The 25,554-nt window shown below is 38.9% G+C and overlaps 1 protein-coding gene across 2 annotated transcripts in view; it reads right to left on the bottom strand.

The window, feature by feature from the left end:
• The window catches only part of LOC103044799 (disks large homolog 5), a 55,475-nt gene that overhangs the window by 26,122 nt on the left and 3,799 nt on the right, over positions 1-25,554 (bottom strand). For both annotated transcript variants that reach the window (XM_049464505.1, XM_049464506.1), the window contains exons 2-14: positions 19,161-19,229; positions 15,040-15,193; positions 14,104-14,247; positions 11,335-11,449; positions 9,672-9,922; positions 8,466-8,778; positions 7,221-7,451; positions 6,109-6,293; positions 4,984-5,109; positions 3,461-3,593; positions 1,605-1,732; positions 1,112-1,287; positions 571-674 (exon numbers count right to left, since the gene is read on the bottom strand). In XM_049464505.1, the coding sequence (XP_049320462.1) occupies positions 571-674; positions 1,112-1,287; positions 1,605-1,732; positions 3,461-3,593; positions 4,984-5,109; positions 6,109-6,293; positions 7,221-7,451; positions 8,466-8,778; positions 9,672-9,922; positions 11,335-11,449; positions 14,104-14,247; positions 15,040-15,193; positions 19,161-19,229 (2,129 nt within the window). The remainder of the gene's footprint in view (positions 1-570; positions 675-1,111; positions 1,288-1,604; positions 1,733-3,460; positions 3,594-4,983; positions 5,110-6,108; positions 6,294-7,220; positions 7,452-8,465; positions 8,779-9,671; positions 9,923-11,334; positions 11,450-14,103; positions 14,248-15,039; positions 15,194-19,160; positions 19,230-25,554) is intronic.

Below are 25,554 nucleotides of genomic sequence, written 5' to 3'. Positions count from 1 at the left end.
GGCGCAGTGACCGTAGTGTAGCCAAAGTAATGGCCGAAGTTTAACCAAGATAATGGTCATAGTGTAGCCAAAGTAATGGACGTAGTGTAGCCATGATAATGGCTGTAGTGTAGTCAAAGTAATGGACATATTGTAGCCATGATAACGGCAGCAGAGTAGCCACGGTAATGACAGCAGAGTAGCCACGGTATTACCCATAATATAGCCATGGTAATGGCTGCAGAGCAACCACAATAACTGCTGTATTCTAGCTGCAGTAATGGCCTCAGTGTAGCCACGGTAATGGCCACAGTTTAGCCATGGCAATGACCATAGTATAGCCACAGCGATGGCCATAGTCTAGCCACAGTAACGGACATAGTGTAGCCATGGTTATGGACATAGTGTAGCCACAGTAATGAAAGAATTAGCCATGGTAATGGACGTACTTTAGCCACATGAATGGCCATAGTGTGAGTGCAGTAAAGGGCATAATTTAGCCACAAAAATGGGTTTATCCAATTAAGATCTAATACTAAGTCCTAGTTGGACCCAAATGTTCAGATAATCAGAAATTCATTCTTAACTCACAGCAAGCAGTCTGTCTCCAGGACACAGAGACGCCTCTCTCGCTGCAGGACTGCCAGGGGTGATGGAGGCCACGTACACACCACTCTCCAGCACAACTCCACTGTCTGTGATGACACACACACACACACACACACAGAAATAAAATAAACACACACACAAGAGACAATACTTCTAGATTAACGAAGCATCTGACACATTCTTTATGTAAGAGATGATCAGACGTAGTTATATTTTACTATTTTACACAGTTATTTATACATCCGTATGTAATTAAACCACTAAATTTTGATTATTTTTCATTATGCTGACCACTTTCCACACCAATACCAATCAATGTAGGAAGACAGTGGGTGTATCTCATTAATTAATAATTCTAACTCACATTTCACTATGTAGATGGTAATACAAATAAAGTGTAATGGACATTTTTATTTATAGCGCCCCCTACACTTCCTGTAGTGTACTACAGTCTGTCACAGTGACCATGTTTACCTAAATGATGTAAAAGTAAATGTAAAAGAAAGTAGGTCTGACATTATACCTTTATTCCCAGTGAGATTGAGATGGACAGGTGTGATTATTCTCCCTCCAAGAGACCGCCTCCTTCTGACCACCATGTTTATAACTCCGCCCCCACTTAACACCGCCTTCAGCACCTGCTTCTTGTCTTTATTCACCAAGTCCACATCATTTATCTTCAATAACCAATCATTCACCCTAAAATACAGAAAACATCCTGTTAATAAAGATAATAACGGTAGTTTTTATTTAGTATTTTTTTGGTTACATACTCCACGCTTTGTAGGCTATGTTTATACAGCATATAAAAATTGGCCCAAAACAGATTTTCTGACCAAACTCCGTTATTTAGTTTAAGCTGTTGACACAATCTTTTTTATGCAACCCATATCTGATGTCTGTCTGAATGACAGAGCGATGCTTCACATTAAGTTTCACTTTAATCCCAGACAAAATTGTATTAAATTAAATAAAACAACTAAAATAAAAACAACAATTAAACAAGTGAAGCCTACCGTAACCTGCCCTCTGCCACACTTCCTTTGTCCACCTTAGTAACAAAAATCCCACAATCCCCTGGTAAGTATGGATCATTCACTCCCTCGGCCACATCAAATCCCAGAGCCTTCAAATCCATGTCCTCCTGCAGAAAAAAATACAGCTTTATAAACTAAATAGATTAGTGTAGTCTTGTTCTAAAAGCCTCTCAGCGTATAACTCTGTATGACAATCTGTATATCATTGTTTGGTAAGAGATGACTGAGGTGTGATTAAATAAAGGTGGAGTTTTATACTGATGAAAGGAAAATGATAATATTTAGGAAGTGAATGTTGGGGTGCATAGGGATAACGGTGTTTTTTTATGATGTTTGGAGGGATAATGACTGTTCTTCAATTATGGTGTTTGGAGAGATAATGATTGAGTTTGGAGGGGTAATGACAGTGTTTTAAGGAATAATGATGGTAATGATTGTGTTTGGAGGGATGAGGGTGTTTGGAGGGGAAAATAATTTTTTTAAAGATGGTGTTTGGAGAGATAATGATGGTGTTTGGAAGTATGATGACGTTGTTTTTAATGATGGTGTTTAGTAAGAGAACGTTGGGGTGTGACTGAATAATGGTGGAGGTTCTATACTGATAAAAGGAAAATCACGATATTGAGGTGTGGAGGGATAATAATGTTTTTAATGATTGAGTTTGGAGGGATAATTACTGTTTTTTTTTAATTATGGTGTTTGGAGGGAAAATTAATTTTTTTACTGACTGTGTTTGGAGAAATAATGACTGTGTTTGGAGGGATAATGACGGTGCTTTTTAATGATGGTGTTTGGAGAGAACATTATGTTTTTTAATTATGGAGTTTGGAGAGATAATGATGGTGTTTGGAAAGACAATTAGAGAGTTTGGAGGGATAATTACAGTTTTTTTTAATTATGGTGTCTGGAGAGATAATGACGGTGTTTGGAGGGATAATGACAGTGCTTTTAATAATTGTGTTTAGAAAGAAAATTACTGTATTTTTTAATGATGGTGTTTGGAGGGAAATTCCCTTTTTATAGATGGTAATGGAGGGAAATTTACATTTTGTAATGACTGTGTTTGGAGGGATAAAGACAGCATGTTAATGATGGTGTTTAGTAACGTTGGGGTTTCACTGAATAATGGTGTTTTATACTGTGTTTGGATGGAAATTTTTTTTTTACTGATAATTAAAATTCGATATTTAAGAAGTGAATGTTGGGGTGTGGAGGGATAATAATGGTGTTTTTAACGGGGGCGTTTGGAGGGATATTGAGTGTTTTTTTTAATGATTGTGTTTGAGGGATAATGAGTGTTGTTAATGATGGTGTTTGGAGGGATAATGACACTGTTTTTAATGATATTATTTGGAGGGATAATGACGTTGTTTTAATGATGGTGTTTGGAGGGATAATGACGTTGTTTTAATGATGGTGTGTAGTACCAGAACGTTGTGGGTGTGACTGAATAATGGTGGTGTTTTATGCTGTGTTTGGATGGATAATGGTGTTTTATACTGATAAAAGAAAAATTGCGATATTTAGGAAGTAAATGTTGGGGTGTGGAGGGATAATAATGGTGTTTTTAATGATGGTGTTTGAAGGGATAATGACTTTTTTTAATGATGGTGTTTGGAGGAATAATGACAGTTTTTTTTAATGATGGTGTTTGGAGGAATAATGACAGTTTTTTTTAATGATGGTGTTTGGAGGCATAATGACTGTTTTTTAAAGATGAGGTTTAGTAAGAGAATGCTGGGGTGTGGTTGAATAATAGTGGTGTTTTATACTGTGTTTAGAAGGATAATGAAGGTGTTTTATACTGATGCTTTAAGGTTTAGAGTTAAACCTACCCTGTCCCTCTCAAACTCCACCACCTCCGTCTCCCACTCCAGAGAGTCTGTATCGATGGCTGAATCGTGAGAGTTGTGAGCCATCAGCTGCTGGTACCGAGCTTCCTTATCCTGTTCTTCCTCCAAACGTTCCCTAAAGAGCAGAAATTCATCAAACAAACACTCAAATACTCTCAATTTACTTTCTCTCAATTTAAACATACAGACAACAGCACATCATCTCTCTTCTGTTAATACAAATGTGTGGACAGATCTGACACCACTAGGGGGCTCCACTCGACTTCTAATCCAATCACATTCACAGTGACTACCCAGAACATCAATACTGACAACAATAATACACATAGAATATGTTTTCTGAACTAAGCATACATTTCAGCTGCACCTCAGTGTTGCTCTGAAAAGAGAAGTAAAACAATGAATAATTACAATAAAAATATAAAAAATATGAAAAGATTCAAAATGAAAGGACAAAGTATCATGATTACAGTGTGTGTATATAACGGAGAAGTATTTAATATGAATGATTATTTATATATCCATCTATTTATCCAACCACCCACTTATCAATCAATGAAAAGATATTTTTCTTGGCAATAAGTGTTTATTTCTTTAGTTAAACACTAATATGAGAATAAATATAAAATCACACTCATATAAAAAGTGAATATCTTTTATCACTGTACTCATTACATATCCAAGGCTCTCCTCATGGAGTCTAGCATTATTAACAGTTCTCATCTTATCTTACTGCTGACAGAAACCACATCTAATCATCTAAAGCATCAAAATTCTAAGGTCCAATCCCATTTCACCCCTTGGCCCTTCCCCTTAGCCCTATCCCTATGTTTTGAGTGTGCACATTTAGGGGTAGGGTGTCCCGATTATTGTTTGGCGAGATGAGGCACAAGCGACCAAAAAAAAAATTGAGTAGCTATTTTCCATGTTAAAAATTATGATATCCTCTATATTATCATAGTTTAATGTATAGCCTTTTAACAAGCATTAAAAAATCACTAGTAGTTAATCTCAGTACCTAAATAACTAGCTAACTTTCTCGTTCCACCTTAAAAAGGTGCAACAGACGGCAGAGGCTGTAGTGTTTAAGGTGGAGCAGAAAAATGAAATAAGACAAAAGATAATAAAAGCTCATTTCAGCTGCTCATTAGAGAGGAATTAAGAAATCGATAATAATAATTAATAGCAGGAACACCTGTTCTCTTTCTGAAGAGATATGATAAGTCCCTGAAGTTACCTCGTTAAGCAGCAACTAGGTTGCTGAACTTTTTGCTGAACACTGCTATAATTATATCTGTATCGGGTGCTTGTAGGGTGTCTTATTTCTTAGGGTGTAATTCTGTTCCAAGAAGAAGGATTACATTCTTAAACAAGGGGTAGGGGTACAAGAGAAAAGTGGGATTGGGCCTTAATACAAGTGTATACAGTGTGTGTGTAAGGAGCAAGGTTTTGTGTGTAGAGTGTGTGTGTGCGAGATGTTTTGGTGTTGAATCAGATCGACTCACTTCAGCTCCTTGAGTTCTCGGGATAACTCGTTCTTCCGTTTCCTCATGTCGTCCAGGTTACGCAGAGCGTCCGCCAAATCACTCACCGCCCGGTCTCTCTCTCTCCTCAGATTATCACACAACGTACTGACACACACACACACACACACACACACACACAGCTGTATATTAGTTTTACACTCATTTTTAGTTTTTTTTTTATTTAATAAAACAAACATTTAAATAACATTTTCTATAACTGTTCATAAATACTTAAAAATATATGTATAGTGTTTTATAAAGCAAGAAAATAGCAGGTATTAAATACTGTTGGGCTCTATAAAATCTGTTTTTTTTTTTTCTTTCTAAATTTTTGTTTTACTTTTTGTCTCAGAGGTGAGTATTGTCGGCCTGTAGCCTGCTGTTAACCCCGGCTAGCACTGCTGGAGCAGCATCTGCATTACCTGTTGACAATGCTAGCACTTTCGTCATTCAGAGGGGAATATATCAAACTGTAGCGTGGTGTAAACCGGGCAGGCAGCATTAGCATTACCCGCTAACCTAGCATTTCAGAGGGGAGTATTATTGGAATGTAGCCTGCACGTTTACCGTTTACTGCTAGCGGTTAGCTGCTAATGCTAATACTCCAGCCTTAGTGCTGGAGAAATTCGGGAATCTAAGCTTACTGTAAATAAACAGAAGCACTTTACTTAATAAACAGTTTTCAGGTGAGAAATCTGTGTAGATTAACATCTAGCACTCATTTGACTTTAATAAAAAGTCTTTTTTATTAAAGTTTTGTTTACTTAGCTTAGCTTTACTTAACTTAGTTAGATAAAGAAGTTCCTTATAGTGTCTTTTCAAATGCACCTTATAATACAGTGCACCTTATAATGTGAAAAATATGGTAATACACAACATGCTACTTTGCGAAGGGTTTATGGTGATTTTAAACATAGGGGAGGATGCATCTGAAAGCTACAGAGAGGGTCGTGTTGTTTTGCTGTTGAGTTCAAATATCAGAATCATATACTGCACTTTTTAAGCTGCTAATTTACTCTAAAATCAAACACCTTAAAAACAATGCGGGTTTATCTGGCCCTGGTTACTGGTTGTGTGCTTATGTTTTAATGTAAGCCGTGGTACCGAATGCTCTCTCTCTCAGCAACGATCTTGTCCCTCTCTTTAAAGGCCCAGTCTCTCCGGCACTTAGCCACCTCGGCCTCCTGCACCGCCTCCTTCAGCTCCTGAGTCACTGCCTCACACTGCTTCCTCAACACCTCGATCTCCTTCGACACTCGCTCCATATCCACAGTCGCACTGTCCTGCTTCTGCAGAGAGAACAGAGAGAAATAATTCATTACCAATTTTTAGCTGAAATTCAGACATTCAGTGATTATGTTTGGCAGGAGAACAATGGCGGTTTGTTGAATCATGATGGTGTTTGGAGAATGAAGGTAGTTTGAAAAATAATAATGGTGTTTGGAAGAATGATACATTTATCAAATTAGTTAAGAGAGTTAAGTTAAAGTGGAAAGCAAGAACTTACTGATGCACAATAGTAAAACATTTTTGGTTTCTACTTAAATGGGACATACTATACCTCCTTTTTTTCTTTTACAAAAGTTCATACAAAAATATTCGTAAAGTTCTTTGCATAAAACCTCTCTCATATAAAAAGATTTCACCAGCTTTAATCTTGTCAGTTTCAGTTCCTTTCAGAATGAGCCATTTGAGGGCTCTGTCACTTTTATGCAAATAAGCTATTGCTAATTCAACTTATTTAAAAGTATTTCCTTGTCACAAACAGTTGGTATAGATCCCTCAGTGAGACAAAGTCTGCTGGCTAATCCTGCTAATCCTGAGGTTCTCAACCAAAATGACAGACATGGCAGATTTTCAGCAGTTTTAGTGGGTGGGGCTCTGTGTGTGTGTGTGGGGGGGGGTGATGTGTGAGGGGAGGTGCCAGGATGGTTCTATGCTGGTTTCCCTTTTGTGACGTCACATTAAGGGGGCCGTCCAAACGTCTCACAGAAACATATGATTCCTGGCATCAAACTCTGTCAACTGATTCACAGAAAACAGATGGATGGATGCTTTTTTGTGCTTATAGAGGCAGTCAATACGCAAGTGGAAATACAAAAACGTGCAAAAAGTGAGTTTTGCATTTAAATTTCACACCAGTCAGCAACATCTATTAATGTGAAAGTTAACCATCACACACACACACACACACACACACACACAGCAGTGTGTACCTGTCTGGCCTGGTAGTATTCGCACAGCAGCTGGTCTCGCTGTATGATGGCCTCTGTTCTTTCCTTGCGGGCGACGTCTCGCTCCTCTCGGGCCGTCTCGATGTCTTTACAGGCCTGGGACAGCTCCTTCTGAGTCTCCGCCTTATCCTGAACTTCATGACTGTATCGCTCCAGCAGCTCCGCCCGCTCACACATCGCCCGGTCCCGGTCCAGCAGAGCCAAACCCAACTCCTATACACACACAAAAACACAGTTTACATTAGATCTATGTTTAAATTCACTATATTCTACCTTTAACTGTGATTTTTACCATCCAAATAATAATGGGATTTAGAAGCTATGTAAACGATCTCTGTCCTGATTCGCTGTCCTGTATTGTGTCTTGTTCAGCTGGAACAAAACTGAATTGAGCTAAACTATAGTATCTTAGGCGGAATGGGTGGGGCTAAACTGCTGTAGCCTGAATAGGGGGGGGGCTAAAAATAAATCAGGGAGTTTGCAATGGGAGTCTAGATAATGGGTGGAGCTATGCTGTGGCATAAATGGGTGGAGCTAAACTGCTATAGGTTAAAGAAGTGGGGCTAAACAGCTGCAGAATGAAGAACGGGTAGAGATAAACATCTGTAGGCTGAATGGGTGGGGCTAAACTTCTGTAGGCTGAATGGGTGAGGCTAAACTGCTGTAGGCTGAATGGGTGGGGCTAAACTGCCGTAGGCTGAATGGGTGGGGCTAAACTGCCGTAGGCTGAATGGGTGGGGCTAAACTGCAATAGGCTGAATGGGTGGGGCTAAACTTCTGTAGGCTGAATGGGTGGGGCTAAACTTCTGTAGGCTGAATGGGTGGGGCTAAACTGCAGTAGGCTGAACGGTGCAGGGTAAACTGCTGTAAACTGGATGGTGCAAGGTAAAATGCTGTAAGCTAAATGGGTGGGGTTAAACTGCAGTAGGCTGAATGGGTGGGGCTAAACTTCTGTAGGCTGAATGGGTGGGGCTAAACTTCTGTAGGCTGAATGGGTGGGGCTAAACTGCAGTAGGCTGAATGGTGCAGGGTAAACTGCAGTAGGCTGAATGGTGCAGGGTAAACTGCAGTAGGCTGAATGGTGCAGGGTAAACTGCTATAAACTGGATGGTGCAGGGTAAACTGCTGTAAGCTGGATGATGCAAGGTAAAATGCTGTAAGCTAAATGGGTGGGGTTAAACTGCAGTAGGCTGAATGGTGCAGAGTAAACTGCTGTAGGTAACTCACCTGTCGTAGTGCCTCCAGCTCCTCGGTAGCAACCCGCCTCTCGCTGGACGTGTTCTTCAGCTTGGCCTCGGCTGCCTCCATCCCGGTCTGCAGCCTCTCCACCTCCTTAATCACCTGATCTCTCTCACTCATGATCAGCCTGTACTCGTTCAGTACGGAGTCGCGCTCCTCCCGCAGGCGCTCCGCGTCCTGCACCGCCCTCAGCTGGATGCTCTTATAGCGGGTCACCTCCGCCTGCAGACGCTCCGCCTCCCTCTGCAGGTCACTGTTCTCCGCATTCAGCTTACCGAGGTCCTGCTGGACTACCTCCATCCTGAAAGACAGAGTAAGAAGTTAAAGGTCTCATTCCGATAAAATTCATTTTTTCTTGTTCTTGGTATAATACTTTATGTTGTATATGCATGTTGCATATGTAACTGTTTCTCAGCATCCATTTTCTGCAGTAGCACGTAAAAGAAAAGCTCAGAAAACTCAGAAATACGAGTTGATCAGAGAGATGGTAAAAAACAATCCATCAGTCACCTCGCCGGAATGGTAACCAGCCAGGCTAAGCTTAGCTAATGCTGAGCTAAATTAAGCTAAGCTAACCTAACCACAGTCCTGCAGACACAGCTAGCCTGCCAGCTAGCTAACCAACACCACCCAGCAAACAGTCTGATCGCAAACGTGCAGCTTTCACATTAAGACAACTCCGTGGAGCAGGAGAGGGGAGTTTTAGCGTTATTTCACGGTCTTAAAGTTTACCAACCTACGTAACCCACAATTTTGATTTCAAGGCAACGTTGGTGGTGTTAGCCTATATAAACCATATGCCGTTTTGTAGTTACAGTTCTGTTACAGTTCACTTGTTGTGGAACTACTTTTTGGTGGAATGCACAGTTTGTATTAAAGCATATTTATTATCAATTTTTTTGGCAAAGAAAAAAAAAAACGTGTATAAAAGCAATAGAACACTCGAGGTCATGTGTTAACATCATGCCTGTGATTTGGTCGTAGGCACTAGTGCTGTTATTCACAATAACATACAATCTTGAGTGTTTTATTATTATTTTTTTTTTTTTACAAAACTAGTACTAACAAATTCGTGTTCAATTGCTTACATATTACTACAGCTGATTGCCTGATTTGATTTAGCTGTATAAAGCTGTAATAAAGACTAAGCTTTAATAATAATAAGCATTATATCAGTACAGTACAGTGTAGTACCTCCTGACTGGGTACTGCTGTGGGTGTGTGTTGGTGTCTCTCTGTTTGAGGAGTGTATCCAGCTGTTTCTGCAGTCTGCGGTTCTCTGTCTCCAGCTGCTCCAGTCGGCCTGCGTCTGCGCTCTGGCAGGCCGTTTTCTCGCTGTAGCGTTTCTGCAGAGCGTCGTACTCCTTTCTCAGAGCCTCCAGCTTCTCCATCGCAGCGTCATACAGCTTATTTACTACATCAGATGAGCTGCTCTCCCTCAGTACCTGCAAAACAACACCCTTTATATATGAATGAATGATGCAGTGTTTTTTACAACTTAAACTTTTCACATCTTGTCACCTTACATTCACAAACTTAAACCTATTTTATTGAGAGTTTGAGTGAAAAAAATTAAAGTTTTCTTCTTGCCACTTTCCCATAAAGGACAGATTTGTGGAGTGCACAGTGTGGACAGATTGTCCCACCTGAGCTGTGGATTTCTGCAGCTCCTCCAGAGTGACCATGGGCCTCTTGGCTGTTTCTCTGCGCAGTGCTCTCCTTGCTCAATCTGTTAGTTTGGGGAATGGCCATGACTTGGTAGGTTTGCAGTTGAATAAAGAACACTTTTTCAATTGTTGGATGATGTATTGAACAGTTCTCCTTGGGATGCTCAAAGCTTGGGATATGCTTTTATAACCTAACCCTGCTTTAAACTTGTCCGCAACTTTATCTCTGACCTGTCTGGTGAGTTCTTTGGTCTTCATGATTCTGTTTGTTTAGTAGTGTTCTCTAAACAACCACTGAGGCAGAAATTGAACATTTGTATTCATACTGGGACTAAATTACACACAGTTGGATACAGTTTAAAACTGTACTTGTAAATATTTTGCCATCAAAACTGAAACGAAAAACTGTCGGCAACTGAAAAACTGGGCTAAAATCGTGTAGCGTGAACCTGGCATTAGTCTGATGCACCACTGAGCCTTGACCACGCTCACACTCTAGAACCACAGTGAGTCAGACTGTCCAATCCATAAACATCCCCAGACAATGACCTTCTCAACTTTAGACTGACCAAACATATAGAAACTATAAACACAGAACAGCCTCAATAAAACCTGCATTTGATTCACACGTTCAATGCTAGAAACCACAAACATCTCTCTCACACACACACACACACATTTGTATGATATATGATGTAGTCACCCATTCCCATAAACTCATGAGTCAGTGCAATCATTGAGGCCCGTGATTCACACACACACACACACACACACACTTACACTTCTAAGAAGGTGACAAAGCATTTACACACTGTCTAAGTTGTATTTCCAACTCACTGGCCACTTTATTAGAAACACTTACTGTATCTTGTGCTCCACACACTGGTGGCCACTTTATTAGAAACACCTTCCTACCTTGTGCTTACACTCACTGGCCAATTTATTAGAAATACCTACTCAACTGTACCTTGTGCTTTCACTTACTGGTGGCCACTTTATTAGAAACACCTACTCTACTGTATCATGTGCTTTCACTTACTGGCTTCTTTATTAGAAGCACCTACTGTACTTTGTGCTCCACTCACTGGTGGCCACTTTATTAGAAACACCTACTGTACCTTGTGCTTCCACTCACTGGTGGTCACTTTATTAGAAACAACTACTCTACTGTACCTTGTGGTTCCACTCACCGCAGGTGATCGCAGGTGTGCAGAAGCTGAGAGAAGCTGAGAGTAATCCTGCCGAACTGCATCAAGCTCCGCCCTCAAACTGGTCTGCTCCTCCAACACACGCCCATGCAGAGTACTGAGAGAGAGAGAGAGAGAGAGAAAGAGAAAGAGAGAGAGAGAGAGAGAGAGAGAGAGAGGGGGGGGGGTTGGGGGAGTTAGTTGGACCCATAGACTGTATATAATTATGGACAGGTGGGAGGCGGGGCTGTGTGACTGCTCAAACCCCGCCCTCCCCCTCAATTACTCTTAGCGTTTCACCGTCATTTTCACCAAACAAGTTACTTAACTTAGCTAGGCTGAGTAGGCTAACCTAGTTAAGTAGTTAGCTAGAATTAAGTACCTAATGCTAGGTTAAAAACCTAACCTAAATACTAAAATTAGGGAGAAGAACAAATTATGAATTGGAGGTGGGCAATATGGCTCTAAAATAATATCACGATATTTCATGGTATTTTTGCGATAACGATGTTCTTGGCGATATGACAAAACATTTAATTAAAACAAACAAAATGAAAATTAAATAATAAAAAAAAAAAAAAACATGAATTTATCAGATTGTAACGGAAGTCAATTATCCAGAATGTCGTGATACTAATACTACACTCAAAATATCTCCATATATCCAGAACTGAAGTAAAATAAATGATACCGGACAGATAAAATCTCTAGTCTCATGTGGATATTTAATGGGAAATGAGAACACTGAAGTTTCCTTTAGCTAAAAACAGTAAAAAAGTACCCTGATGTGTTAATTAGGGGTGGGTAATATGGCACGATATTTCAGGGTATAATATCGTTCACGACATTCAAAAAAGTTAGAGATATTACCGCGTACGATGCGATATGGCACACCCCTAGTATGAATACTAATGAGATGATGGAGGGAAATTATCCACTGCAGAGAACGTTTTCCTGAGGTTCTGTTACAACAGTTAACTGCTAAACAAGCCATTGCTTTACTTCAGAAATGTAATTTTTAACAGTAAAATCCAAATGTTAGAAAGATCTGACTGTGAGCTCCGCGTCTGAGCCACAGCAGCGGTGCAGGTTCGCGCTCTCAGGCGACCTGTCAATCAACTTGCCTTCAGCTGTCAATCACCCCATCGCCACAACTCCTATAAAACGTATTAACTGTAAAGAAAAACACTGGGGTTATTAACAAAGGAGGGGGGCTTGCCGAATGTACAGAACCAAACTTTCAAAAAATAAAAATCCTGGAATTTAATTTTATATTAAAGATTCCGCCATCTCTCATTCAGCAGAAAGGAAATAGGCGGGGTTAAAAGTTGTACTGGAGCCAGCCACCAGAGGGCATAAGAGATGTAGTGGCTTCACTTTTCAACCCCTGTCGTGCTGTCCATACATATATATACAGTCTATGTTTGGGCCTATATATCACTCCAGGGCCAGAACCCTGCTACTGCACTATGGAACTTTGGTGAAGCTGCACAGTTCCTATCTACAAAACAGTGTACTGATGCATAACTCAAGCCATTTCAGAGTAAAATCCTGTAATATTACTGTACAACCCCAGCAGGGCTGTGCATAGACCTTTGGAGGGGCAGGTGCTCAAAGTCAAAAGGGGGAACATGGTGCACAAATTTGAAACACTATACAAAAACATACTTTACAATATAACCAGTTGATTTGTGGTCTTACTGTGGTGTTACTGCAAACTACAAATGAATAGAAGTGTTTCTCAACCCTGTTCCTGCATACTCTCACTGTTCTCCATATTCTACAGCTTCCTCTGTTTTAAAGGCACTTAATAAAGTAAGTGATGGTATGATGTGTCTTATACACTGCTGGGTATACATAATGCTTGATTTATGATCCATAGGGGGCTAAGGGATTTCAACAGATAAACTCAATAAAGGATTGTTTATTAGATGATCAGTTGGATCAGATGGAAAAAACACAATTTTATGGCAGAGATCAGGGTTAAGAAGCTGCTTTAAACTACTAACATAAAGTATTGTACTAAATTCTTGCTATCCACATCATCCAGCTTCTAGCTAACTAGTTAGCTAAATTCATCCTGCAGTACTAAATTAATAAACACAATTTGGAAATTAAATAGTTATTGGCTGATCAGGCACATCAGAGCAAGTTAAACATTACATTAAGATTTTTTTCTCAAACCTTGACTATCTATCTAATTCTAAAGGTAAGCTTACTGACTAGACACAAGCTACATTTTATAAAAACCAAGTAGGTTTTATAACCAGCTACCAGAAACAGTTTACATGGTTAGGTACCTTTCTCTTAGAAAAATCAGCGTATATTCATATTAGTTTTAATGTCAGCGAGCTACAAATATGCTGTTAAAAGTCATAGCGAGGGGGGGTGGCCTGTCTCCTCGTTTATATATATATATATATATATATATATATATATATATATATATATATATATATAATACGGGAAATTTATGAGAAACTACTAATATGTGAAGATGGCAGAAAAAAGGGGTAAAATACGGTTGTTTCGCGGCCTTAAAAAAAGAAAAAAATTATATATATATATATATATATATATATATATATATATATATATATATATATATATATATATATATATATATATATATATAATATTTTATTTGACAAAAGGGAACCAAATGGGCAGGTGCTCCAGCCCCCTCCTGTAATGAAGAGCTTTAGTGCACTAAGTCACTAAATTGCAGTGTAAATGTACAGTTCACAGTGTAACAAACACTGATGTACTCACTGGTAGAAGTCTGCCTCCTTCATGGCCTCCTCGCACTTCTTCAGGGTCTGGGTGTGCTGGTTCTGTAGAGCCTGCAGATCAGCCATGGCCTTCATACACTGCAGCTTCAGACGCTCGTAATCATGAGCCGATTTTGCACTGGGCCTGCAGGGGTGTGTAGAGGTCAATACTTATTACAAAAACATTATACACTATGTGGACAAAAATATTAGGACAATTTTCACTTTAAAGAGAGTATATCCTGCTGATGTTGGAATTGGAGTCTCTACTGACAAGAAAAGACTTTCTACTAAGTTGAAGTTGCGCCGGGGCAGGATCCTTAAACAAGACAACGACCCTAAACACTAAACACTACTGAACGAGTACAACGTTCTGGAATGATCATCTCAGATCAGCTCAGCGCCCAGACCTGAATATTATTGTAAATCTGTGGTGTGATTTAAAGCAGGCTGTTCATGATCAGAATCCATCAAATCTGACTGAACTGGAGATGGTTTGTAAAGAAGATCCAAAATACCTTCAAACAGAAGCCAGACTCTCATTGGAAGCTATAGGAAGCGTTTAAAGGCTGTTGTTTCTGCAAAAGGAGGATCTACTAAATATTGTTGTATTTTTTCTGTTGGGGTGTCCAGATTTATGCACCTGCCTAATTTTGTTTAAAGAATTATTACACACTTTCTGTAAATCCTATAAACTTAATTTCACTTTTTAAATATCACTGTGTTCATCTGCTATATGATATATTTAAATGAAATTGATGATCTGAACAACCAAAGATTTATAAAGGAAAATCTTGAAAATTATCACTGGTGCCCAAACGTTTTCATACACTGTATTGAGTTGACCACCACTCACAAGATGTTCCTCAGACCCTGCCCTTTACTTTTTTAAAGTAAAGAGCATCTCCTACTTCAGCTACAGAAGATGCTTGGTTACCTGCAGTCGTCGAAGGTGGTTCCAGGTGATGAGAGGGCGAGTCGTTTGCGCAGATCATCTCTCTCGCGGGTCACCTGCCTCAACTGCAGAACCACAGCGTCCAGCTTCTCACTCACCATGCGCTTCTCCACATGGGCAGGAGGGGGCGATGATGCTGCATTCAGAAACAGAAAACATTCTTCAAATCATACATCAATTACTCTCCAAACAAACTTTTTCAAAAAAAAAAAAAAAAAAAAAAAAAGCTCACTCGCTGCTGGCTTGCGTGTGTGTGTGTCGCTTAACTGAGTCAAAAGAATACTTGCAAATTGATTCATTTGTTCAGAATACTAGGTTTACCTTAATCCTGCCACACCGTCCACAGTGTGAATCAGTTTTCTTATGATGTGAATCAAATCGTGCCTACTAATCTGACTCATCTGAAGCTAGTAACTGGCCCATATAGCTACAGTATTGAAAGCAGTGAATGCTAAAGAACTAATTTGTTTGGGATGAGGTAGTATTAAAAAACCATCGAACATTCAGTGCATCGTGCAACTCTAATGGGGGTATGATAAAAATAACCCCAACTAATCGACTAATCAAAAAAATAATCATTAGATTAGTCGACTATTAAAATAGCCATTATTTGCAGCTCTAAATGCAACCAGAATTCTCTATTTTAATCCAATACACTTATATAAATATAAAATTTTAAATATAAAATAATATATATATATATATATTTTACACTACTATATATATAGAATACACTACTGCAACAAAAAGAAAGTTAAGTTGTATTATTCCATACAATATGATAGTGCTGTGCGATATGACGATAAATATCATGGGGACGATAGAAAAGTGTCTATCGTGCTACTTACCTTCTTACTTTGCCTATCATTTCTACAGTAATTTCATCAATTATTCATGCACATATATAAAGTAGGTTAAGATGAAATGTATTGGCGTGGTCACTTTGCATAAACTCGGCTTATATAAGTGATAATAAAGTAACCTTCACAAAAAAGCTTCATAATGTGGTTTTGTGACATGACCCTGCTTTACGTTATTTGACGCACACTTTAAAAAATGTTAATTACGTTTATTTTGATAACTCAATTTAAATACCTGTATAATTTTGAAAAAAATAGCTACTGCATCTACCTCATTTGTTTTAATTTGATACATACATATTGCTGCACTCAAAGGTAATAATTCTCATTTGTGAAAGTTTGGTTTAATGTCACTTTGAAATAAAGTTGGAAAAAAGTAAGCAATGATATTATTTTATCATATTTTTCGAAGAATAACTGAAAATATACTTAAATGTGGTATATCATGATTTATACAACAGTTACTTCCGACCTCACAACCTGATTGGTTGAGAATTGATCTAGCCGTGCTGATATATGTGATAACATCACAGCCTTCTCACTAAACTTGTATCACTCCGCCGACGTGTTGCCGAGTAACGGCGTATACACACAGGATACCCGCAGCAGCGTTAACTTAGCACAGGCTAGCGCTCAGCCCCGGCACGGTCTCCCGCAGTGCTGACTCGTCTTTTGTGGAAAAAAAGGAAAGACAATCGCTCGGTTACTGCCATCTGACAGCCAGAACGCTAACCAGCCAGGCTAGGCTAAGCTAAGTTAATGCTGAGCTAAAGCAAGCTACGCTAACCTAACCACAGTCCAGCCGGCTAGCTAAAACCAACACCACCCAGCAAAACAAGCAGAAATGCTCAAAAAATGCACAGCGTTCACCTGAAGACGACTCCACAGAGCAGGAGAGGAGATTAATAGCGTTATTTCATGCTCCTAACATTTACCATCTTCGCTTATTCCCAATTTTGATTTCAAGCTACCTTGATGATCTAAGACCGAATCACAGCCGTAATGTTATTCGTGATAACACACTCCCTCTCGTGTTTTATTGCTTAAATATATCTTTATCGTCATATAAAAAAAATGTATATCGTGATATATTATTTTTCCCATATCGCCCAGCAATACAATATGAGATATTAACTGATATATCAAATAATACTGGAATTTAATCCGATTTGTAACAGAAGTCTCCATATATACAGGATTAAAGTCAAATAAATGATACTAGTCAGATATAATCTGTCTATAGTAGATATATAAGGGGAAATGAGAAGAGGGTGAATTTTTCTTTTGGCGATATTATTGTGTACGCTACGATATGGCACATCCCTACTTCCCAATCAAAAATCAGAGTAACAAACACTTTCATTTTACGACGTAATGGAACAACAGGAACCATATCGCCCCCTTCGTATCCTGGAGTGTACTACAACCTAAATTAGAGTAATACATTTTAACGGAAATATGTGAACCTTCAAATCAGTTTAATCAAATAATCGCTACAGTTCTAGTCACTATGTGACTTTATATGAACCCATCGAGTGATTGAGACTGAGAATAACCCTGTAGAGATGCTGACAGTGTATCTCAGACCTCTTAACTCCACTCTTCTGGTAGTTTATAGACCTGCTCTGTCCAACATCACTCTAGCCACTATTTATATTCTGCTCTCTCCTCAGAAGCTCTGATCCTAAGGCAGCAGCAGGTTTTTGAGCACTTATAAGTCACGTTCCTCTTTCAGGCGGGTTCTTCGGGTTCTGCTCTGTTCTCGTCCGTTCACTCTGAGAGTGACTTTCAGTGTTTTAGTGTCTTTTATGGACGCTATGAATAAGCAATGGCCGTTTCTGGGTCAGTGACCACCCGCCTCACTTCAGAGTGGACAAACCCACACTTTCTCTTTTTAGAGACTAATGGAGATGACGGTGAGGGCGTCAAAAACACCACTCACATCTCCCCGTCATGTTTCTCAGTCTGGGATGGGTCTGTCAGAAAAAGATTTATCTGCTTTTGAGTCACGAAGATGCTCAAGCTTGGAGTGAAGATGGCCTGACAACATAGGTACAGCAATTTGGGTCCAAATATATGAACTATATGAACGTTCCCCATAATCAAATCTCATATACAGTGGTGTAAAAAAAGTGTTAGCCCTTCATGATTTCTTATTTTGCCCCTAAATCTAATAACTGTTTTTTTATACTTAGTAGAAACAACTGCAATCAAGCATGGGTCTTTTACAGCTCTGTGGAGGAATTTTGGTTCACTCTTCTTTACAGAATTGTTGTAATTCCATGACATTGGAGGGTTTTCCAGCATAAACCACCTTTTTAAGTTCATGTCACAACAATCTCAACAAGATTTAGGTCTTTATCTAGGTTACTCCAAAGTCTTCACTTTGTTTTTCTTCAGGCATTCAGAGGTGAACTTGTTGGTGTGTTTTGGATCATTGTCCTGCTGCAGAACCAAAGTACGTTTTAGCTTGAGGAACCGATGGACGGATATTCTTCTTCAGGACGTTTTGATAGACAGCAGAATTGATGTTCCATTTATCACAGCAAGTCTTCCAGGCCCTGAAGCAGCAAAACAGCCCCAGACCATCACACTCCCACCACCATGTTTTACTGTAGGTATGATGTTCTTTTTCTAAAATGTGGTGTTACTTTTACATCAGATGTTATAGGACACACACCTTCCACAAATTTTGGTCTCATCAGCCAACAAATCAAAAAACATATTGGGGATAATCAAGATATTTACAGGCAAAAATGAGACAAGCCTTAAATGTTTTGATGTTGTTGGGTCTTTTGTGACCTCATGGATGAGTTGTCGCTGCGCTTATGGAGTAATTTTGGTCAGCCGGCCACTCCTGGAAAGATTATTAGTGGATGATAGCTCTTACTGTGGTTTGCTGGAGTCCTAAAACTTTAGAAATGCCTTTATACCCTTTTCCAGTCTGAAAGATCTCAATTACTTTCTCATTTGTTTCTGAATTTCGTTGAACATTGGCATGACGTCTAGCATTTGAGTATCTTTTGGTCTATTTCGCTTTATCAGGCAGGTCCTATTTTTGTCAGACATGCCTCTAAAATGTACAGCTGACAGACCTTGAGAGAGGAGCAACTTAATGAACTAAGAGAAGCAGAATGTTGCCACCAAGGTTTGTCCATCAGTCAGCTACTGTTGTGGATGCACTAGAATGCTCTATAAAATGTTACACAGACACACCATCTAAGGTATTTTAAAAACACTCACCGAGGCTGCTGAGGGAGCTGCTGCTCTCCGAGTCTGACGGCATGGCAGAAAGCACACTGTATGTAGACCCTAAAAGAGATAAACACACACATAAAACAATTCAGAATTATGTCTAAATTTATCATAACATAAAACACCTAAAAACCACCACCAGAGTAGGTTATCACAAAGATATTTCACAAAAACTGATATTTTGTCCCAAGTCCATTTAGCATTTAAAAAAGGTTATAAACTATTGGACAGCTGTTACACTAAAGATCTTAAATCCATTGCTACCTTAAAAGCCAAGCCATCTTAAATACTTAGATACTAGTAAAGCTGTTTAAATACTCTAAATAATGGATAAACTGGTGTAGACCAATGACTTCAATGTGTTTTGTTAAGCAGTTCAAATACTACTGTTTGAGTCCAAAGACATAAGACCTGTGTTAAAAAAAAATTGGCTAAATGGTGGAATGCAAATACTTTTGGCTAACAGAGCTGTGTCCAAAATGTTTTGGTTAAAAAATTACCGTATTTTTTTACACTATAAGGTGCATTGAATTATAAGGCGCATTATGCGACACCACTTATATAAATACAACAGCGTTTTACATTACATACATTCATTCTATTATTTACATTAAAATATCCACTATAAAAACTTGCGTCTTAGGAAGAATAATTCTGATTAATCGCAGTTAATCACAGAATAGTGTTGTGATCAATCGGATTAAATGTTTTAATCGATTGACACGACTAACCATTATATAAACATATCCCTGACACAATTACTACCACAACACTGCAATGAGTCTCATAATAACATTCTCTACTATAACCCTCACAAACATCAGCATATGAAACACAAAAATCATACAGGAACTCCTGCATCCAAAAGACAAACATAACAACAGAAACCAAGTCTATTCACACAATAATAACTGCACATTTATTCAATAAAACATAATAAAACTCCTCGTCTACTTACAGACACTGATGTGATCTGCAATGAAAGTTTATAATCTGCAGTTTCTCCACTCATTTCATTTCCGTCAGAATTGAATATTAAACCCTGCTAGTCCACAGTCCTGCTGACGTTCTAGATATCCTGGTTGTTAGACCTTTAATCTGCTCTGGTGGTTATTACAGCAGTTTCTATGTACAGAGCTCCAGAGCAAATAACCGACATTAAACCACGAGATAATAGCTGATGATCCACCATCCACCCTGCTGCTGACAGTGACATCATCCATCAAACACAGTAATATTCAGCACACAGAGTTCAGTACGAGGCACTTCATACTTGATATTATTATTACTACTGCTTAATCCTGATCTGATACTTTTGCAAGGCAGTAACAAAAAAACAAAACAATCCAAGGTGTTTTTAAATAAATGTTTAATTATTATCGAAATAACAGTTTCAAAAATGACAAGTTTTGACACAAATAAATGAGTACTAGAAATTTATGTATAACCATAAAATGATTTCCATTTAAATATGCATATTTTCCTAATTTAAAAAAGTAAAAAAATGTCACACAACAACCGTTCTGTGATTAATCATAATTAAGACCATGATTTTTTTTTTTTAAATGCTGATAGTTCTGTTTTTGGGAGAGAGAGAATAGTGTGGTTTAGGCCTGGCAGACTAGATTCACACTAATGTAATATAATATATCAGGGTAGTTTAAATGATTTTTAAAGTAAAATATTGTATTTCTCTGTGTTACTGAGTTGAACTGAGAGATTTAAGGAGAAAATAAATGCTAGTGTAACTCCATATTAAGATTAGGATTTCTTTTGCATATTGCAACTTGGAAAGAGAAAAGTTTGAGTGTGCGCGTGCGTGTTAGGGCTGCACCTAATTATTATTTTGGTAGTCGACTAATCTGACGATAATTTTTTTTGATTAGTCAACGATTATTTATGCCATCTCTAAAAACGATAGAAACAGCAGCACATGAGATTTAAATAGCATTTAAATATCTGAACGTTGTTTAAACGTGGAAAATACAGATATGTATTGATTAAATATGTAATCTGTTGTGTTTGGGCACTTTTGGAGACACAAACTAAGTTGAGTGTAAACTGTGTAAGTGAGTCATTTACCCATCTCCACAATGAAATTTGTAGTCGACAAATTTAAATAATCGACATTGTCGATTAAATCGACTAACCGTTGCAGCCCTAGTGTGTGTGTGTGTGTTTGAGAGAGAGGGAAAGAGAGGCTGAGAGTCTTCAGCACAGTGACCCTGTGTCGATAGTTTGGAGGAAAATGAAGAGTGGATGGGATGAAAGAAGAGCATGGCTCAACATCTAGCTTGCTGGATGAGCGTCTGTGCTAATCGTTCATAAATCAGTGTTGATGAACTGTGTGACAGAGCGAGCGGCCGCAAACACACTCAAAGCATGGGCATTCTCACCTCATGCATGCAGAAGACTATAGTGAACATGTGGAGTAACAACCTAACATTACATTTTTAAAACATGAGTGAGATGAATCTTTTCCACCCGATTTTGAAACTTTGAGAAATATACATGGGATGTGCCCGATCTGATCACGTGATTGGAAATCGGGGACATCCCAAGTACAGGTGCATCTAAAAAATTTGAATATCATTGAAAAGTTACTTTATTTTAGTAATTTCAGTTCAAAATATGAAACACATTATATATAGACGTATTACACACAGAGTGATCTATTTTAAGTGTTTATTTATTTTATTGTTGATGATTATGGCTTACAGCCAATGAAAACCCAAAAATTAGTGTCTCAGAAAATTTGAATATTATATTTTCCTGCTGGAAAATTAAATCCACCTCTCTATAAAGGTGGTCAGCAGAGGGAAGCGCTGTAAGATTTTGTGGGAAAACACTGCACTGACTTTGGACTTAATACAACACAGTGGATCAACACCAGCAGATGACATGTCTCTCCAATCCATCACTGATTGGTGGAAACTTCACACTAGACCTTAAGCAGCTTAAACTGTGCGTCTCTCCACTCTTCCTCCGGACTCTTCTCCCTTGATTTACAAATGAAACGCAGAATTTACTGATAGTCAAAGCAAATAAATGTTAAAACTGACTTTTCTTTGTGTAATATTGGATATCGGCATTGGCATATAATTCTCACATTAGTGCATCCTTAAAGATAAAAGCTAATAATATTAAACATCCGTTCTTTACTGCTTTATTGTAGACTGTGCTTTGAGTGATCTGATTAGGATGCTCCTCAAGAAGCACTGTATTCCGTTCACTCCTGTACTTCGTGCATCACTCAGGACTCATAACACCACCAGGTGTGAACATGGCCTTACACTGGTTTATTAAGAGAAAGCTGATGGTGATCAATTAACACTGTGGTCAGTCAGCTCCATCCCTCTGAATCCACACTCACTCTCAGAAAACCATTTACAGACAGGCATAATGAAAGAGCCCGCAGCTGTGGGACACAGCAGGGACAGTCTTTCTGTTCCACAGGTTCCTGGACATGTGATGCTCCAGATAACCACTAAACATCATCTAAATGGTTACTGATGGATGTCATTAGCACGTTTAACGTCAGCAGTATTGAATAATTCTGCTCCATTTAGCACAGCCTTTTAATTCCCATGATAGCTTTTTCCACCCAATGCCAATACACAGTACCAATCAGCCATCATCTATTTAGTTCAGCCCCTTTATTTAGTCATACCCCCAAATCAGCTCTGATCCGTTAGTGCATGGATTGGATGTTATTTTGTCCTAAAAAAAAAAGACTAAAATGTCAGCAGATCCTTTAAGATCTGTATGTTGTAAGGTGGGTAAAACCTCATTGAGCATCAATAAAAAAAGCCTTGGGTGCCCATTGACTCAAGTTGTCCATAGTTGGAGCAGTTTTAGTAGATAAAATACTGACTACTGCATACCAGGAACACCCAACAAGGCCTGATTGGGTAGAACTTCACCAAAACATCTCCAAAACATCAGTCATCCAATCACAGATGGATTTAATGTTATGGCAAAAGTGTCTCTCATTGAGGCTTACTTACAGATGGCTGTGGCATCACTTAGCTCCAATATAGGGACAAAAGTATTGGGAGACCTACTAGATTTCTGATCCTGAAGGGAGTTCATCCTGCTTTTGTGGGAGTAACTGTTTCTACTGTGCACAAAAGACTTCTTGGAGATTATAGTTTTAAATTTTAGGGATTTGATCGTATTCAGCAAAAAGAGCCAGTAAGGACTTTTTGTGAGGTCAGGATGTTGGATGATCAGATCATCACCCCTTTATGTTCACGACTGCCCAAGTCTTCCTAACTCAAAAGTATTGAACAGAGCTTCATCATTCCATAGGACACAGCTCTTAAACTGCTCCACAGCTCAATGCTGGGGGCACATTATACCCCATTATTAACATTTACATTTAAGGTATTTAGCAGACGCCCTCATGCAGAGTGACTTACAACAGTGCTTTGTTGTTTACTTCAAAATATCCTTAGCTAGTTTGTAGAGACTCGGATCAAGAGATACACAAGGCTTGATGATGTTTAAAACCCTATGAGAATTTTTTTATTATTATTAAAGATTAGTTTAAGAACTTTAAAAAAAAAAAAAAAAAAAAGATGAGTCCTCAGTCGGCGTTTGAAGACTGTGAGTGACTCTGCTGTGACTCTGACACCCAGTGGAAGTTCATTCCACCACCTTGGTCCTCTAGCACAGTCAAGAGTCGGGATGTTTGTTTTATGTTGGTTTTGAGGGATGGTGGTTCAAGCCGAGCTGTAATAGAAGCTCTAAGAGCTCTTGGTACAGATCTGGCTTTGACCATTATTGCCATCAAGTAGGAAGAAGCTGTAGGCCAGTGTTAGAGTTTTGAATTTGATGCGAGCAGCAAAAGGAAGCCAAATGGCGGGAAGGCAGCAAAGGAGCCACATGACTGAACTTCGGAAGATTGAAGAAGAGTCGTGCTGCCGCTAATTCTGAACTAGTTGCAGGGTTTTGGTGACTTGCAGTGGAAGCTCATCCAATAGAGAGTTGCGGTAGTCAAGGCTTGAGATGACAAGAGACTGCACAAGCATCTAAGTGGCTTCCTGAGAGAGAAACGGTCGAATTTTTCGGATGTTATACAAGAGAAATCTGCATGACTGAGTCAGATTTGCAACATGGCTTGAGAATGATAAATGGTCATCCATTACCTCACCAAGGCTTTATGTTTCTGCTGATAAAGTGACCAGTGAGTTCTCAAAAGGGATGGAGAGATTGTGGTGAAGACATGTTGTTCCTGTTGTTCCTGGGATGAACAGAAGGTCAGTCTTTATAACATTACTATAGCTTTATGCATAGTGCTATTAGGTTCATATTTGATTTTTTGCTCCAGATAGTTCTATTCTTTTCTGATTGATAGCTCCTGTGATGCTGGAAAAGATGAAACCGAAACTTCACGTGACAAATGGCCTGTTCAGTCCATATAGATATAGATCACACTAACAGTTTGAACAGTAGTGCTGTTCTGGAGAATCTGATGACAAGCCAAACACAATAATCTTCATCCTACTGGATGCAACCGTCCCGCTCCTGATCCTGCAGGAGGTCTTAGTGTTCAGCTCTATCATTTCTGCATGTTTAACCCCGCCCCCCCATCCCTACAACCCCCGACCCCCTCCCACTATCCCCCTCTCACTCTCGGTATGTTCAGTCGGTTGACCACAATTAATGCGCCAGATGTCGTTTCTGCAAAGCCGCAAACCAGTACATTCCTGAGCGTAAGCTCCAGTGCGGCGGTCCCCGGCACTGGTCCGGACTGGATCTCTGCAGAACCTGCGTGTGCTGTGCAGAAACACACCTCACATAACGGATTCAGAGCCAGATAACCACAACCGCTGAGCTCAGGTCAGATCAGGTGGATTAGGGGTAGAGCTGGGCAATATACCAATTTTATTATTGTATGATAAAAAAATGATACACATATTGTGAATTTCATCATAAAAATGCACTGAAGCAACTGTTTCGTTGGATAAAGAAGTGTAGAACGGCTTGAATAAAAATCACTGCACTTGAATAAATGAGCGAAACTGATATTAGAGCTGGTAACCGAAATTTGACACCGAAAGTGTCGATCAAAATGTCTTGGTACAAAAAGTCTCTTTAAAAAAAAAAAAAAAAGAAATAATAAAAAAAATCTGTGCTTATTTTTTAAACAAATATGCGAAGCAAGGAGAACACACACAGCAAGGTAAACATGTCAAAGTGCTCTAAAGTCTGACTCTACTTGTAAACATTCATTTACACTTCATTTTTCTTCAAACTGCCAACACACTGTATCTGTGCTGAAGTCACATTTTTGAATACATAAACGATATTATACCCTGAAATATCGTGCCATATCACTCACCCATAATTATCACATCAGGGTTCTACTTTTTTACTG

The sequence above is a fragment of the Astyanax mexicanus genome, chromosome 15 (genome assembly GCF_023375975.1).
Source record: "Astyanax mexicanus isolate ESR-SI-001 chromosome 15, AstMex3_surface, whole genome shotgun sequence".
NCBI lineage: Eukaryota > Metazoa > Chordata > Actinopteri > Characiformes > Acestrorhamphidae > Astyanax > Astyanax mexicanus.
This window is presented reverse-complemented; position numbering and strand designations above follow the sequence as displayed.